Genomic DNA, 17,443 nt, shown 5'->3' on the forward strand with positions numbered 1-17,443 from the left:
CAGCATCCCAGCTCCCCCTGGTCCTGGGAGAGGGACGCTGTGGCCAGGAGAGGGGCCCAGGTGGGTCCAGGGGACAGGCTGGCCTAGGACGGCCTGGAGCACCGACATCACGCACCACATGTATGTGTCCAGCTGGGTGGACGGCGGCAGCCAGCTCTGCCTGCTGCTGTCCTCAGCCCCAGCAGTTGACACTTGGCAGAGCCATCCTTGTGGCTTTTACCCTCAAGCCACACTCTCCCCGCAAGCAGCTCTGCATTCTTGTGGCTCGGCCCCTATAGGGTGACCATCTGGCCCCTCCACTCCCTCCACTGCCATTTCTAGTCTTTCTGGTGTTCCAGGTGCCCGGCGGGGGGAGGGCCTGCGTTCTTCTCTGATGGAGCACCCTGTGGGCCGCGGTGTGAGCGCAGACCCCGGCTCACGCCGGACCACAGGCCCACGGCTCTCTGGCTCAGCACTTCCTCCTGGCCCACCTTCTAGGGGAGGGGGCCCCTCAGACAGCACTGGATTCACAGCCCCCCACCCTCCCTCCTCTTTCCTGGCCTAGCTCTGCTTCCCCCCGTCTGGCTCTGAGGGCTCCGCAGGCCTCCTCCCACCCTGGGCCCCCTTTAGCCCCTGCCCCTCCTGGCCACGCAGAGGCCTCTGTGAGCCCCTGCTGTGCCTGGTGCATCCTGCCTCTGCCTCCCCACCAGCTTCACCGGGTGGCCGCATAATGTCCAACGTGGGTGACCCCAGTGCTCAGCACAGGACAGGCCTTTGATGCCCACGTGGCCAGGTCATGTGGTGGAGCGAGCGCCTTGGGGTCCTGGCCTGACCCCTGCTGCACACAGAGCCCTGGTTTGCCAGCTTGCTGGGAGGATGCTGGTGCCCATGGGTGGGGGAAGGGGCACCTGCCAGGATGACAGGAGCACAGGCCCTGTAGGTGTTGGGGGAGCAGAGGGGAGGCCTGGCCCTGGGACTCACGAGCCCTTCCCAGGAGGAGTGACCCGCTCTGGTCTCCAGGTCTCAGGTGAGGACTGCAGAGAATGGGCTCCTTCCAACTACGTGTCTACACGTGTGCAGACACACACGGGGCCACGTGCACCTGCGGACACCCGCATGCACACACAGGCACGCCCAGGCCCGTGTGCAGCCCACATCTGCAGGGACACTTGGACACGTGGACGTGCGGGCCGTGCACGTCCCGCCCTCACCCCTCGCTGAGCCCAGGCCCTGAGGCCCCTGAACGCCTGGGCTGCCCCCGCCACCTGACTCAGCTCTGCTCTTGTCCCCGCAGGTGACGCAGCTGGACCAGAGGCTGGTGCTCATCACAGACATGCTGCACCAGCTGCTCTCCTTGCACCACGGCAGCCCCCCGGGCGGCCGTCCCCCCAGCGGGGACGAGGCCCAAGTGGTCCAGCCCTGTGGTGGCGGCTCCATCAACCCCGAGCTCTTCCTGCCCAGCAACGCCCTGCCCACCTACGAACAGCTGACCGTGCCCCACAGGGGCCCTGACGAGGGGTCCTGAGGGGCCCAGGGCAAGAGGGGAGGTCCACCCCACCTCCCACTCGGCAGGGGCACCCATGGAGCCACAGCCACCTCCTTGAAGGCCCGAGAGAGCAGCCCCTCTCTCCCTGGCCCTGGCCCCCCAGTGGGCCGTGCCACCCCTCGAGCCTGAGCTGGGGGTTCACCAAGGCCGCCTCTTCCCGGCCAGCAGGTACTAGAACTTGGCTGGGTGAGGGGCCCCTCTCAGCTCTGATGCTGTGCCCCTCCCCCATCGCTTGTGTGGTTGGGACACAGTGGCAGGGGGTCTGGCTGGCCCCCCGCAGGGCTGGACATCCCGGGCACTTAGTCTGTCCCACGTATGGCCAGGAAGCAGCATAGATGAATGCAGGCCCCCCTGGTAGGCCCCAGGGGGCTTCCTGAGGGGAGAGAGAGGGACAGCCTGGACAGGGTCTGTGGGTACCCCACCCCCAGCCTCAAATCCAGGACTCAGGTGGACCCGGGGAGGAAGCCAGCAGGGCAGGGCGGGCCCAGCCCATGACGAATAAGGACACAGGACCCAGGCCCACGAGCCCCCCTCCGAGGGTCCAGGCCTGGGCCTCCTCCCTCCGTCTCCAGAGATGATGACTCGATTGACCCCGGGCTGTGAGGGGAGCTGATCCTGAGGCCACAGCTTCCAGCAGGAGGGACAAGGCCCACCGCTGGCCCCTGACTGCTTCACTGGGGGTGGAATGTCCCCCAGTTGGACTGGCAGCTTCTCCTACCCGTGCTGGAGAGAAGAGGAAGGCCCCCTCCGACCTGGCGCTGTGTGCAGCCCCTACCTCCAGCTCCCTGCCTGGTCCGAGTGGCTGGACAGACACACAGAACTGTCCCCTCACCTGACCAGCTGCTGTGCCGTGAGGGAGCCCAAGGGTGTCACAGCCTCTCCACAGGGCGGGGGCTGCTGGGCATTACATCTCGCAGAAATCAGAATAATTTGTGGCGATTTGGAATCTGTTTTAATGAGCTTCACAGTGTGATTTTGATTGATTGTGCTGGCTTTTCCTAATAAACGCGGAGAGCCGCGGACTTGATTAGACGCCGCCCTCGCCTTGATTCTTAGGGAGCCGTCCATCTTTGGGACAACCCTGTCCTCCCATGGAGTCACCACCCGTCCTGCCCCGGTGAGGGAGGAGGCCCAGGAGCCCCCTGCCCACTGGCCTGGGGGTTCTAGAAGCAGGATCCCCGAGGAGGCCGGGCATCTTGAGGCAGGGCCATTCCTGTCCCCGTAGCCAGCACCAAGGTCAGGCTCCAACCACATGAACTGAGCGGAAGTAAAGGATGTCCCCAGGACCTCGGGGCAGACCAGAAACATGGCCCCCCACCCCCCAGCCTTTGCTCTTGCTGATGCCTTTGCTGGAACGTTCTTCCCGTCCTCCTCTCCATCTGATGAAATCACTGCCTGGTCTGCAGCCTAGCTCAAAGCCCCCTCCTGAAGCAAGCTCTCCCTAATAGCCCCTCGTGAGAAGCAGGCCCCTTGGGCCTTGTGACCCCTCAAGGGGGCAGGGATGAGCCGGTGGGGTCATCACCCCAGACAAGCAACGGAGACAGGACTCAAGGACCCTGACCTCGGTGCCCACATCCCTCCGCCAGCTGCACTCCGGGCCCCACCCTCACTTCCTGGGCGGCGGGGGTCCTTGTACACAGGACAGCGCCCTGCCCTCCCCTGCCCATCTCACACTGCTGCCCACTGGCATCTGAGCCCCCACCTCCTCCAGCCCAGCTCCCTTCCCCACAGGCCCTGCCTGGAGCCCTCTGCGACCTCCCTCGTGTACAGGACCCCTGCGCTCCCCTTCGAGGTGGTTGCCCAGGTGGCTGATAAACAGGAGCTCATGGTTCTTTTCACAGAGTAGAGGTCCAGGGTTCAAAGAGGTCAGAGAGGCTGCGGGATCTGGCCAAAGGCTCCAGCCCAGGCCAGCATCCCTCCTGATCAGGGCTCTGGCGGCCTCAGGGCTTCCCCCTAGGGTGGCCCTGGCCACCTGGTATGGTCAAGATGTGGTCACTGCCTGTCTCCCAGCAGCCCCTGGGCCTCTGGGGCAGGCAGGTACCTCTCCGGGCCCAGCACTCTGTCCAGGGCCTGGCCTGGCTGGGGCTGTGGGAGCCAGGGCTACAGTTCACCCCACTGGGCAGCCACCTTAGGAGACACACTCGGGCCTCTCCATTTGCCCCTCCCAGGCCCAGCTGGCCCTATCTGAGGACCCGCGAGCCCCATCATGGGAGTGGAGCCCATCCGGGCCCACCCTCCAGGGATTCTTAAGGAGCTCGAGGCACCCAGACTGGATCCTGACTGGGGTGGGGTGCAGGGAAGGGCCGGGGTTCTGGGACTCCCACACAGGCATGCCTGCCCCCCGCTAGGCCTCAGTTTCCCCGTCAGTAACACAGTGCTCCTTGGGCCAATCCAGCTCCCAGCAGGCTGGAGGTATATGCCGGGTGGGTGCCACCCCTCCCTCACCCTGCCACGTGGGCACCCTCACTCTGCCCATGGCTCTCCACACGGCCCCTGCACTCCAGCTCACAGGTGCAGACACGTTCAGCCAGTTGGGGGGTGGGTCCACTGTACCCGCTTTTTGACTGTTTCTCCACCCTCTGGGACTGCTGCCTTCCTGTCCTCCTTCCAGAGCCCACCCCAAATTCCCTGGCCATCAAGGCTGGGGGCATCTGAGATTTCTGAGGATGGGGCCCTCCCAAGGCCACCAGAAGCAGCGGGTAGCCAGTGTGAGGACAGAGGATCCAGGTTTCCATGTGGCATGGAAGCTTGGGCCCCTGTAAGGGGGAGGGCCCTGGGTCCCACTGTGCTAAGGCCCACTGGTCTGTGCCTCCCCTGGAGCCCAGCCCTGGCTCCCACCGTGGGGACTTGGCGTCTGCCCGGCACTGGCCAGTGCAGGGAGGGGAGGAGGGGCTGCACCCACCGGGGGAGGGGCGGGAGCAACAATTACTGGAAAGGCAAAAGCTGTTGTTTCCTTGTTGGGTAAATATTTGTGGAAACCCCAGGAAGCGGCTGGCTGGAGAGCAGGGCCCTCCACGACGCCCCCAGCCCGGCAGCCCCGGCCCCGGCCCTGGCCCTGCGGCACCCAGCAGCCGCCCATCTGGGCAGGGCGCGGCCCCTGTGCCCAATGCGCCCTGCTCCCTGTGTCCCTGAGCGTGCACCAAGTGCCCGCGCCGGCGCCCCTGGACGGGCCGTTGCAGCCCTCTCGGGTGTGAAATGCAATTTACCTGAAATAAAGCCCAATTATGGAATTAGCTAATTAAAGCCCGCGGTGGAGGCTGGGCCCGGCCGGCCGGGCGCTCAATGCCCGCCCAGTGCCCGTGGTCTGAGGGAGCAGATGGCGCCCCGGCCCGCCGCGCCGGCCGCATTCCTTCACTCTGTCCCCCGATAACTGACTTGGACAGCACACGGCCATCTGGTGTAGGACACGTCCTGTGTGCCCCGGACAATGGCCCAGCAGACCTCTCCGGGAGAGGGCCGTCGCCTGGGCAACGGCGGCATGTGCAGCCCAGGCCCGTTCCCGCCCCTCCCCCGCCCTTTGTGGGCCTCGCCTCGGCTGCCCGGCTGCTCGCGCCGACCACGTCCATGAGTATTTGTCCACAGCGCCCGGCCTTTGTCTCCAGGTTGGGCTCCCTTATTGAGGTCCTCGGTGTCCATTGGGTGCCGGGAGCATCTGCTGGGAGCACAGGGTGGGGGGGGCTGGGGGGCAGTCCTGCTGCCCGCTTCCTTGGGCACCCACCTCCTCTGCCCATGTCCCCCTCCCCCGCCGGTGCGCCCCTGAGCCAGCGGACGGATAGCACCTCTCCAGTGCTGGGCCTGGCCACGGGGCGAGTCTCTGAAGCCAGTGTCAGCCCAACCTGAGGTTCTCCTGACCTTTGGGCCAGGGGCCAGGAGACGAAGGGCAGGGCAGTACTGCACGGCCACCCCTTCCCTGGTCTGCGAGATGAGGGACAGTGAAAGTGCCCTCGAGGGGGTGGGGCTGACAGAGAGAAGACATGCAAACTCTGGGCCCAGGTCTGGCACACAGTAGGTGCTTAGTAAAGGCAGCCTGGACCGTGTGACCCCTCAGAGAGACTTCCCGTCCCCTCCTGCGTCCAGCCTCACCCCCCAGACCCTCTTGGAGCCAAAGCCAGCTATCCACACCCCCAGCTGGCTGCTCGCCATCCTGCACCTAAGCGGCCCCGGCCCCCACTGCCCCCGCCCAGGCCTGCCTTGAGGCCCTGGGAGCAGCAGCCACCCCTCATCTGGAGCCCCCAGGGCTGCGGCTGGACTGAACCCCTCATGGCTTCTCCCGGCACCCTGTGTCAGGCCCCAGGCTGCCAGCAGGCACAGCCTCTGTCCCTTCGGGTCCATCTGGGCAGGTAGTCCTCCCACTGGGCAGGGGTCTGTGCCGGGACCGTTAGGCCCCAAGGGGAGCCGGAGCCCAGAAGCACCTGGCCCAGGGCCTGGCCCCCCTTGCATCCAGGGAGTGAGTTAAGTTACAGACCAACATGAGGGTTTGGGAAGAGGCCGCCAGCACTACGGGGGCTGCACCGCAGTGGGGCACCACCGAACACTGCCATCCCAGGGGTGCTCAGGGGAGGGGCCTGCCACCTGTGCCCTGAAGGAGGGGATCAGGTAGACATTTCGACTGGGGAGGCCGGACAGCTAGAGTGGGAGGTGGGGGTGGCAAAAGGCACACGCGGGCCAAGGCTCCCGGGACGGCCCCACACGCAGCGGCCACCCCATGGGGATCTGCTGGGTCACCTGCAGGGACCTCTCTTCCCAGCGTGTAGCCAGTCTCTGGTTTGGGGGGCCCTTCCCAGCTCCCAAAGCCTGCCTTCCCCCACGCCTTGTCTGTATCCAAGGACCACCCTCGGGGCCCTGAACCCTGTCAGCTCACTGGGGGTCTGAAAGGGTGTCTCTGCGTCACCATTCTCAGCCCCCAACGGCACCCCCCTCGTGACTCATGCCTTAGCCTCGTGGTCCCTGAGAGCTGGTGGGCTGAGGAGATTGGCCCAACCTGGGTCAGCCAGGGCCTTGAGCAGCCGGGCCGGGAGCCTGCTCAGGGCAGCCAGAGCTGAACAAACCGAGCATCAGTTTCCACTGAGCTTTGAGAGCTGGGGGCCGGACCCCTCTGGAAGCTGAGCCCCAACCCGGGCTCTTTCCAACCACATTGTGCATCGGAGCCTGGGCTGGCAGCTGAGAGAGCCCCGTGGCCAGACGACGCCAGAGCCCACGGGCAGGTGACCTCTGACCTCACCGGCCAGCTGCTGCTTTTTCACCTGCTCAAGGAGGGCGTTGCCTCCAGTTCCAGCAGGCTGGACCTGGGCAGAGGGTGTGGGGGGGACTGTCAGCACTGGCATGAAGAGGGGCTTCTCTAAAGATGGGGTCTTGGCCACCACCCTGCCCATCCCAAGGCCTCTGAGGCCAAGGCACCAGCCCCTCCCTGCCCAGACCTCAGGTGTTAGTTGTGTGGTACAGGGTGGGGGTCCACTCTGAGCCCCAGATCCTTTTCTCTCAGCAGGTCCTTCTGTGACCTCCCAGGCCTGATTCTGTCATTTGACCCTCTCCTCAGCACCAGGGGTGCCAGGGGGATGCATGGGGCCTCCCTAGATCCCCACCTCCTCCCACAGCCCCCAGCACCCAAGGCACCTTAGCCAGGCAGAAGGTGGAAGAGGAGGAGAGCTCAGCCTGGGGCAGACCTACTGGACACCAGAGAACGCTCAGACCCCCTCTCCCCTCCCCTCGCCCTTCAGACTCCCACCCAAGCCTTCATCCCAGTGCCTGCCCCTGAGGTACCGAGAGAGGCAGGTCTGCCCTTAATTCCCAGAGCCACGCCGTCCCACCCCCTCACCTGCTCCCAGACTTAGGGTTTGCACACATCCAGGTAGTGACCCCTCAGCCTGAGAACGTCCAGAGCCAGCCCAGGACTGAGCAACAGGGTCCATCCTAGTGCCCATCGTGGGCCTGGCACACCAGCTCCTCTGCTTCCTGGTGGCAGGGGTGGGGGTGTTGAGCCTCGTCACTTGGACGCCATGGTGACTCCCACCTGCCCACAACTCTGGGACCCCCTCCCCCCCCCCCGCCCGCTGGTCCCCTCCACACTCTGCTCAGCCAAGTTCTCTCTGGGTTTCCAGCCTGAGGGAAGCGTGCGATCTTTCTGAACAACATCAAAGCGGGAGGTGCGGGCCGCCCGGACCCGTCCCACCCGCAGCCTCAGCCTCCCGCCAGCCCGTGGCCCCGGGGAGCTGGCAGCAGAGGAGAAACGCATGCTGCGGGGTCATGGGGTGCTCACGGGGTGCAGAGCTTGTACTAAGGGGACGGAGACCTTACAGCAGAGAGGGCTCAGGGCACATGGGTCCTCCCCACTGGGTGCAGATGGGGAAACGGAGGCCCAGGGCATGGCCAGCCCGTTGCTGCACGTGTTTGTGTGAATTTGCATTGGAAAAGCCTCTGAGAAGAAATGGAACTTCCAGTGTTGCTGGGCCAGGAAATTGGAGGGCAGGGAGGGACGCATGGGCTAAGACGAAGAGCTGGCCTTCCTGGGTCAGATCACAGGGCCAGAGAGGCCAGATCCAAGGAAAAGATGCAGAAAATTCCAAAGTGATGTGAACACAGGTCCTCCGCTGGTCCATGCGGACCAAGAAGCCAGGAAGCACTATGGCTGCCCAATGCAGCTGAGCACCAGATGGTCCATCAAGACATGCCCACTGGTTCCAAAGAGGCTGCCATTGCCCCTGCCACCCGGGAAAAGTCCAAACTCCCTGTTGGATCTTCAAGAAACTCTGTTACAAGCCTGAGCACTGATTCAATTCACCAAACCCCACTGAATTCCTTTTGTTTGGTTCTTAGTTTTATCCTTCCCTACCATTACTCCTTTTACACATACCACACACACACACACACACACGCACACACAGGGTGCAAGAATGGCCTCCACTGGGAACGTAGGGGAAGGTAGTGGGGGTGTAGATAGGACTAAAGTTAGAAACCAAGGATCCCCTTGTTCCCCTCCTGGTTTAGCCACTCTCTTGCTGTGTGTCCTCAGGCAGAGCCCCTAACCTCTCTCAGCGTCAGTTGGTCACAGCAGCCCCAAATTCACAGAGCTGCGAAGGGGGCGCTAAGCATAAGAGAAGACAGGACAAAAGCCACAGCCACTTCAGGACAGAGCACCAATGACAGAGCTCACTGTGCTCAGAGAGCGATGTGCATATTCATCGTTCTCTTCAGCCCAGCAATATGTCTTCAGTTACAGCTGTAACAGAAAACGGTCCCGAGACAGAAGTCTCGCCAGCAAACCGCCGGTGAACGGGATAGCTGCTGGGCAGTGCCCAGCCCAGCACAGGCCACTTGAAGGGACAGAGGCCTCATTAGTTGCCATCCAGTTCTCTTGGAACCATCAAGGGGGGGCCAACCGTGGCTCAGGGTCACAGGAATGGGCAGCCCCGAAGCAAGGCCCAGACGCCCTGCTGTCAGAAGCCTGGAGCGGCCACTCGCGGGACGGGCCCTGCACAACCTCAGCCCCACCTCGGCACACACCCTGGGGCCAGAGGGGCGGGCACCCAGGGAGCCATCGCCCCAACCGTGCCCTCAGCTCCCTCCCAAGAAGGCCCGCCCGCAGGCCCTGGGCCCAGCACAATGGGAGTGACAGGTCGGAGATGGATCGCAGGGCACCAGGAGAGCAGACTCGTGCTGGGAGAGGCCCCCGCCCGGGGCAGGGCTCCCCCAGGCACCTGGGGGGTGGAGAACCAGGCCCTGACCGTGGACAGGCTGAACCACGGCGTGGCCTGCGAGAAGGGACGTCCTGGGGTGGGCGGGAGGCCCTTGAGAGAGAGGCTTTCCAAAGGGGGAGTTGTCGGGACAGTGGGTAATGTCATTAAGTCATTTCAAAGGGTCTTAATCAAATCCCCTCTCCCGTCCGCAGGACCGAGTCCAAAAGACTGTGGAGAGGAGAGGGGTGCCGACACTCGACTCAGGCCCTCCACTTGACCGGCCAGCCCGGCCGTGTGGCCCGCGGCGCTCCGCTCCATGTTAACTCAGTGTTTGACCTGAGCCAGGCCCGCCTCCTCTCCAGGCCTCCATCACGTCCCCCGAAGGCCCAGGTGCCCCCACACTACCCCGTTCAGGGGACAGGCTAGCGGGGGGAAGGCTCCCTCCCTGCCACGCCAGGAGAACGCCTCGTAAATATCCCCTAAAGCCTCAACCTCACGGCCGCTGAACATCACCACTGACAGGAGGGGAAACTGAGGCTTGGGGAGGCACGACACACTGGCGGGGGGTGGGCCAAAGTCTGTGAACTCGGACCAGGGATCCAATCCCTCTGTGCCTCACTTTCCCCATTGCATCAAAGGTGGGTGAAACCAGGTCCTACCGACATGGCTGGGCTGGGAGCAAGGCAGTGAGGCACACGCAGTAAATGCTTCCTGAATGTACTGTGGGGGCTCTTCAGGCCCACAGCCCCCAGAGGCCCCATCAGCCAGGGTCTTTCTGAGTCCCCTGGACATCCCCCAGTCTTCTTCCTCTGACATTTTTCCCAAGGCGTAGACATAGAAACATTCTCCTCGCGTGTTTCCAAACAAATACCCCCAAGTCCCCAGGCTGGGACAGGGCAGACCCCTCACCCCAGGACCCATCCCTTCCCTCCGGGGATCTTCATGAGCAGACATCCCCTCTCCAGGCATGGGGCCGTGGGCTCTGCAGCCACCTGGCAGCAGCCTGTGATCTGAGCCGTTCTGCGCTGCTCCTTTCCGGCGACGGGCATGGACGGCCCCGGGGGCCGGTCCGTGGGAACCTTCCTGTTCTTCTGGCCTTCTGCATAGAGTTTCTCAGTCCGCCTGCCGTGATCACGTTCAACATCCCCCCTACAAAGGGACATTCACTTGTTTTTAGTATGTGGCCATTGAGGGCTGAACTGGGGCACCCACACCGCAACATGCACCCCAGGAGCCAAAATGGACCTCCCAGAGCAGCGCCCAGCAGCCCTCACTGCTCCTTATTGTCCTGTGAAGCAGGGCGGCCCCCACGTCCAAGAGAGACCCTTCGGGCTTGCAGGGGGTGGCCGCAGCTCAGAGGGCACCTCTCTTGGGGTCCAAGGCCCAGCCTCCCACTATGACCCCACTGACAGGTACTGCGGGTCTCTGCCCCGCAACGGCCATGTGGGCGGCTGTGGGAGGAACAAATGAATGAATGACAGCTGGAGACACTTTCAAAAGCGTGCCCCCTTGACAAGGGATGGAAACAAGGCCTGGAGGTTCAGCACACAGCAAGCGAGCACGCCTGTCTGCCCGACGCCAAACTCCCTGCTCTGAACCACCAAGAAGGCCCAAGGCCCCTCCCCGCCCAGAGCACCTCTGCCCCGCAAAGTGAGCGAGGAGGGTTGGCCCCTGCCCTCACCCCTGCAGAGCCTGAGCTGCTGTGGGGAGGCAAGTGGCCAGTGGGTGGTCATCCCAGAGCCCCTGGCGCCCAGCGACACGCTCCTGCCTCCCCCAGCCACTGCCCATCTGCCCACTGCCACCAGCCTCAAGGGGACACAGCAGAGCCACCGCCGACAAGGCTCTGCAAGCCCCACGTGCGCGTGTCCAAGCAGCTCTGTTTCCCCTGCACCCAGCCTCCTGTGAGCCCTGCCAGGGCCTGGCACCGTGGCCCCCGCAGCCCCCTCACTGCCAGCCAGCCGGTGGCTCTGAGGGCGCAGGCAGACTGCCTTCCCCTTGCCCGCTGGCCCTGCTCCCTGGGAGAAGGCCTCATTGTCCCCAGCCCCAGCCCCCGCTGGGCTCCCAGGTGCCCACCGAAAGGTCACCAGGCCCGTGAATCCACCTGCAGCCGCATCAGCTCCAGGAAACCAAATCCTCATGGCAGGTGACAGCCGCGGGCGGCAGGACAGAGCGCCCATTCAGCCTCCGCCAGAGCCAGCCCAGCCCAACCTGGCGGCCACCTCCCCACCTCGGCCCTCCCGCACCCAGCACTGGCCCCCGGGGCCAGCGCTGCCCAGATGGCCTCCTGCGGCCGCGGCCAGACTCGGGGGCTGGCACGGGCCCCACGTGGGCACCCAGGACAGGCAGGGTGCACCTCGGACAGCAGGCAGCTCAGAGTGGGCCCGGGACCCTCCCAGCTGAGAGCTGAAGGAGACAGTTCCCCAACGCCTGGACCCAACACCTGCCCGGCAGGCTGCCGCTGCCCAGACAGAGAAGGAAGCTGAGGCCGCGGTGCTGACCCACCCGCCTGAGGCTCCCCAGGCTGGGAGCAGAGCTGGGGGGAGCCCGGGGTTCCTGACGCCCCAAGGCAGCCCTCGCCCTGCCCCAGGGTCTGCTCCGAGTGAGCGGCTGGAGAGGGGGGCCTGGGAGGAGAGCCGGGCGGGCAGCAGCCTGCGGAACGGAAAGACAAGAGGAGGGAACAGCATGAGGCAAGGCCCAGAGGGCTGAGGGCTGCCAGGCATCAGCAGGGACACCTCCGGCTCCGGAGACCGGGGTCGGGACCCACTTCACAGACAGGCCGGCTGAGGGGCCGTCGAGGAAGCACACTGGGATGGGAGTGGCACTGAGAACAGAAGCCCCTGCAGCCCCCCCCAGGAGGCACCCAGAGACAGCCTCGCTGGTCTATCTCTCGCCGCCTGCACCCCCGGTCCCCCTCCCCCCAGCCCTGGCTCAGCATTGGGCCCAGGCTGCAGCCTCACGACCCCATGGAGCAGGGGGCCAGGCTTGACTCCCCCTCCCCCAGGCAGAAGGAGGCCACTTCTCTTCCCCCCCTGGTGGGCCGGGCAGGGAGAAAGGGATGGAGCAGGTGGGGACTGGAGGTGGGCTCAGGCTATGGGGCATCAGTGCCGTCTTGTCCCCTTCACAGCCGGGCCCGTGGCAGTGCAGGCGCCCAGGTCCTGCAGCCAGGACGCGGGTTTCCGGGCTCCTTCTAGGCTTCTAGGCCAGGACTCCTCAGCCCCCAGCTCAGAGGCCGTCCTGCTCTCCAAAGGCTGGGCCACGAGCTGCCCGTCACTCAGCCCTTCTGCCCGGTTGGTCACACTGAAAAGAGCGTCCTGTAGCCGAGAGGCATGAATATCAGCAGGAATTGGGGACTGGAAACTCGGCGGGCAGAGGCTGGTCTCCAGGAGCAGCCCCGGATCCTCCTCCCAGTCACCAGCAGCTGCCCTACCTCCTCCCAACCACCACCCCTATGGCGTGGCCGCCGTCACCTCCACAACCCACCAAACTGCTCCTTCTTCTCCTTCTCCATTTGGCCAACTCTTACTTATCCCCCAAAGCCCAGGGCAAGGGGCCCCTCGTCCGTGAAGCCTTACCAAAGGGCCAGCCAAATGTGGCCCAGGCTCTCCCTCACAGCCCTTGGCACCCACTGCAGACACTGTCTGTGTCTCTGCAGCTGGTCTCCCCTCCAGACAGGGCAGTGCCCTTCAGTAGAGTATGGAGGGGACACAAAACACAGAGAACCCTTGGGGATCTGTCTAGGAGATGCTGACCTGCAGGAGGCCAGCTGGGTCTGGACCTGTGAACTCCTGAGGACAAGAGCAGGGAGCTGTGGCCATTCACAACACTGGGCGCTGGGCCCCATCGTTTGCTGACAGCGTCGACCCGGACCCTGGAGAATGGGAGATGCCCGCCAGGAGCCACAAACAAGAGAGGCACACTTGCCACTTGCTCTCCAGCCATACCTACCTCCGCACTCCGTCCCCACGGACCGGCGGCGCTACAGTCCCTCAGGAGCTCCCTAGGGTCCCACCCCATGTGCGTGCCAGCTCCTCCAGGCCACCACCCCAAACCCTTCTCACCCACATCCCACGTCCGTACGCCCGTGCAGGCAGCCTTACGAGAGCAGGTTCCTTAAATTCTCTGTGCCCATCTCTTCCCCGGGCATCCCCACGGGGACTCGGAGAACGCGGCCCTGTGCACCCGATCGCGAGCACAGACGCAGCACAGAGAGTGGCTGCCAGCCTCGCCACCATCCAGACTGTCTGCACTCTGCTTATCCGGGTGTCACACGCACATAACCTTGTCAATGAAGCTCGTTCCAGCTTCCGAAGAACACCTGAGTGCAGGTGCCACCATGTTCCCAGGCATCGCACCTCCCAGCACCGACAGTGAGGACAGGAGAGGGTCACTCTGTCCCATTTACACAGCAAAACTGCAAGCCCCAGGTGGAGGAACGCCCCACCCAAGCTTGCATGGCTCCCAGGCAGAGACCTCTGCCCCCACCTCACACGCACAGCCCACAGATGAGGCTGCCAGTGACTCAGCCGTGTCATAGATGGGAGAACCCCTGCCCCTTGGGACAGCTGGTAGCCAAAGCCCCCACTGCTTCAGTCCAGTGCCAGGCGATACAATATGCCCACACTTACACCCATCCAAGAGACTCAGTGTGAAACACTCGTCCCTGGACCCCCAATTTCCAAGAAAATTAGTTGGCAAACTAATTTTCACTAGAGTGTTACTGACTACTCAACTTTCAGCTTGCTCCTTTGTGGTATATTATTAGCACTCCAGAAGGAGAAGACCTCATCTGAGCCCTGAAGTGTAGGTTTCTGGGGAGATTTTAGAATTCTGACCCCTGCTAAGGGGAGATAATTGACGGCTCCCATAAATCATGACTCAGTCTAGTGCTCAGGGCTTAGGACCTACCTGCATTTCCAGCATCCTCCCTCATACACCCTGGACAAAATCCAAGGCCGCACCCCATCCAGCTGACCCCAGGATGCACGATGGTGCCTCTCCCCTCCCTCTGCCTCAATCAAGACTTAGCCTGGGAATTCCTCCTCCAGGAAGCCTCACCATCACCCTCAGGCTGGGTCACCGGCCCCTCGCCCCACTGCCCCTTCAGATATGCCAGGAGCTGGTGCTGAAGCAGAGGGGGAATCACACATGGACGTCACCCTCACCAGGATCGCCAGGACTCCCATTTGTCCACCTGGGGGAATTGAGGCCCAGAGCCACTCACACACCGTTCTCTGTGCCTCATTCTGCCCCCCAGGCCTTTGGGGGAGTCCAGAGTCTGAGCGATGTTGTTGAAAGCCCAGGGGACTTAGAGGGGCACCAATGGACCCAGGCATCTGTCTGCAGGGTTCCCACTCCTCCTCCTGCCCCAGGGGCCTTGGTCCTCCCAGCAGCTTCAGCTGTACCCACTGAGGAGTCCTGGGGGTCCTCTAAGGCCACCCTGCACAAGCTTGGAGTCCTCCGAGGGCCTGGTCCCCAGCAAGGAAAGAAGGAGCCTTTCCTTTCCTTGGGGGTGCTGGCTCGTCACTGGAGCCCAGGCCACCAGGCGGAAAAGCTGCGTGCCCACCACCAAAGATTTCCCCTGACTTTTAAGGCCCGTAAAACACTCTGAAGTCACTATTTTCAAAGACTTGGGGCCTTAAAGCCCATAGGGAAGGGGGCCGGCCCTGTGGCCGAGCGGTTAAGTTCATGCACTCCGCTTTGGCAGCCCGGGGTTTCGCCAGTTGGGGTCCTGGATGGGGACATGGCCCCGCTCATCAAGCCATGCTGAGGCAGCATCCCACATAGCAGAGCCAGAAGGACCTACAACTATGTACTGGGGGGCTTTGGGGAGAAGAAGAAGAAGAAGAAAAGAAGATTGACAACAGATGTTAGCTCAGGTGCCCATCTTAAAAAAAAATTAAAAAATAAAAATAGAATTAAAAAATAAAATAAAATTTTAAAAAGACCATAGGGAAAAGCCAAAAACTTGTCCAGGTGGCCACCCAGCCAGTTTTCAGTTTCTTCCCAACATGAAATTTCCCACACCTCGTCCCACCCATCCATGCCCTCTGGGCACGCCTGGCTCCAGGATTCTGGCCAGGACACTCGCATCCCTGAGACCCTGTCCAGGAGGTAGGGAGGCAATACAGGGCCCAGACGCACGGTGATGGGGTCGCGGCCAGAGCTCTGCTGGACCACATGGTAGGCCGGGGCCCGGGTGCCTGCACTGGCCAGGCTACCTCCTGCGCAGACCACGCCTGGCCCAGGCCGGCTCTAGCCCTCGGGTGCCCGGGCCTGGGCCGCGAGGGGACTCGGGCCGCGGGCGGGGGCGGGGGCCGGGGTCGGGGGTCCGGCCAGCTTTAATGCGCGGACAAAGCCTCATTTGCAGGTCAATGCCGCGGCACACTCGCCTCTCCCCTCGCCCGGCGCCCTTTGTCCGGCCGCGCCTGCTCCTCGCGCCAGATGGCCGCGGAAATGCTAATTTTGGGCGCCCCCCGCCCCCGGGTTTAATTGCGCCTTTGCAGATGGGCCGCGAGTGTGCGCTTCATGCAGACGAGCGCGGCCTGGCCGCCCGGGCCTGCAGGCCGCCGCCCTCGGACCGGAGCCGCGGCCGCAAGGGGAAGGGAGGGGAAGGGAAGGAGAGGGGCGGGAGGGCGCCGTCCCCGCCCCACCAGCGCGCCGCCGGGCACGAGCGGGCACCCAGCGGGCCGGGCGCGGGAAGCGCGCTTTTCTCTTTTCATTTCTCCAAAATGGGATCTTAAGTGATTCTGAATGAAAACAAATTGGCCTGCTTTCTTCTCCAAACAGACGCGCGTCACGATGGGGGCAGCGGGGCGGCGGGGGATGGGGGTGGCAACGGGACCCCTGCCCGGCCTGGTCTTCGCGCCGCGATGCCAGGGCCTCGGCCCTGGGCGGCAGCCTGGTGAGTCCTGGCAGGCGGGAGGCCTCCTTAAACTGGAGCCTGGGCTCCCGGAACCTTCAAGCAACCGGAATGCACACAGATGCCCCTTTCGTAGTTTCAAGCCAGAAACAGATGCCCTCCGGTGGGGGGCGGGGGGGCACACAACAAGACAGGACGACGCTGACATGGGGCGAGCTGGGACATCTTCCGGACGTGAAGCTCTATGCCCAGAGCTGGCTCAGGCCTGACCACTCAGCCGTGCAGGTGGAGAGAGGTGTGCACAGGACTGAAGCTCCCTGGCCTGGAAGCCTCTGGACAGAATGGATGAATGAATGAGAGAATGGGGCAGGTCCCTTCCCGACCTTTTAGTGTTTTAACCACAAACTTAACAACCTCTGTGCACTGGTGGGCAGTGGACTTGTTCCACCACGAGCTGTGACACAAAGAGAGGGCCATTTTCTAGGCCAGCACATACTCCCGACACGTCACAGGCCAGAGCGACCGTTAGAAAGAAAAGGGACCTGTTTGTTCCTCAGATTTCCTGTTTTATTTTTGTCATCTGCTCAGGCAGAGGGCTGACATATGCCACAATAGGATGGTCTGCTGGCCAGGTCTGAAGTCGGCCGGCGTGGTGCACTGGTCCGGCTGCCACCAGCCCCGTCCTGGCGCCCGGCCACTGAGCCCTTCTCCACGTGCGCCTCCTCCCAGACGCCTTGGGGCCTCTCAGGGCAGCTCCTCTTGCACAGTCCCCAGGCACCTGCTTCCCCTGGCTCCTCAGGGGGGCCCAGCTACCTTCACCTGTGGGTGCCCAGCCCCCTGCACAGACCCTGGCCGGCACCCCAGCTGGGACCCAGTGCCCGTCTGAGGGCCATCCCAAGGGCTCCAGCCAACGCTCAGGCCAGGGCCAGAGGGCTCAGCCGACCCCTGATGCTTGTCCCGCCGGCAGAGGATTTGTGCCCCCACCGCGGTGAGCCGTGGGCAGGGGGTGGCTCGGGGGAAATGCACAGCCAGGATGCACCATGGAAGTTTCCATGGTCACGGGAGGGAAACTGTTTCCTATGAATGTGGAAATAACAGGTGCCCCCCACCCATGACCTCCCCTTTCATTTCTTCCCAGGAAACAGTTCAAACGGGATTTTTACACTCGTCTGAGACAAACGTGGTTTGGTCCTAGCCCCCTGCAGTCACTTCACTAACCAGGGACTTCCATCCTCCTCCTGGTCAGCCGAGCTCCCCTCTGCTCCGCGGGGTGTCCTGGGACGGGCAGCCTGTCCAGGGCCCCGCTGGCCCCCCGGGCCCCCGGCTCTGCAGACGGCATGTGCGGTTTTAGAGCACTCGTGTTTTCCTCCTGTTCACTCGGCCACT

The 17,443-nt window shown here is 63.6% G+C and overlaps 1 protein-coding gene across 4 annotated transcripts in view; it reads left to right on the forward strand.

Annotated features, from left to right (window-relative positions):
* The window catches only part of KCNQ1 (potassium voltage-gated channel subfamily Q member 1), a 344,780-nt gene extending 342,228 nt beyond the window's left edge, over positions 1 to 2,552 (forward strand). For all 4 annotated transcript variants that reach the window (XM_070228555.1, XM_023653828.2, NM_001317259.2 and 1 more), the window contains 1 exon segment: positions 1,274 to 2,552. In XM_070228555.1, the coding sequence (XP_070084656.1) occupies positions 1,274 to 1,504 (231 nt within the window). In that variant the 3' untranslated portion in view covers positions 1,505 to 2,552.
* The last annotated feature ends 14,891 nt before the right edge of the window (positions 2,553 to 17,443 follow it).

The sequence above is a fragment of the Equus caballus genome, chromosome 12, assembly GCF_041296265.1.
Source record: "Equus caballus isolate H_3958 breed thoroughbred chromosome 12, TB-T2T, whole genome shotgun sequence".
In the NCBI taxonomy this organism is placed as follows: domain Eukaryota; kingdom Metazoa; phylum Chordata; class Mammalia; order Perissodactyla; family Equidae; genus Equus; species Equus caballus.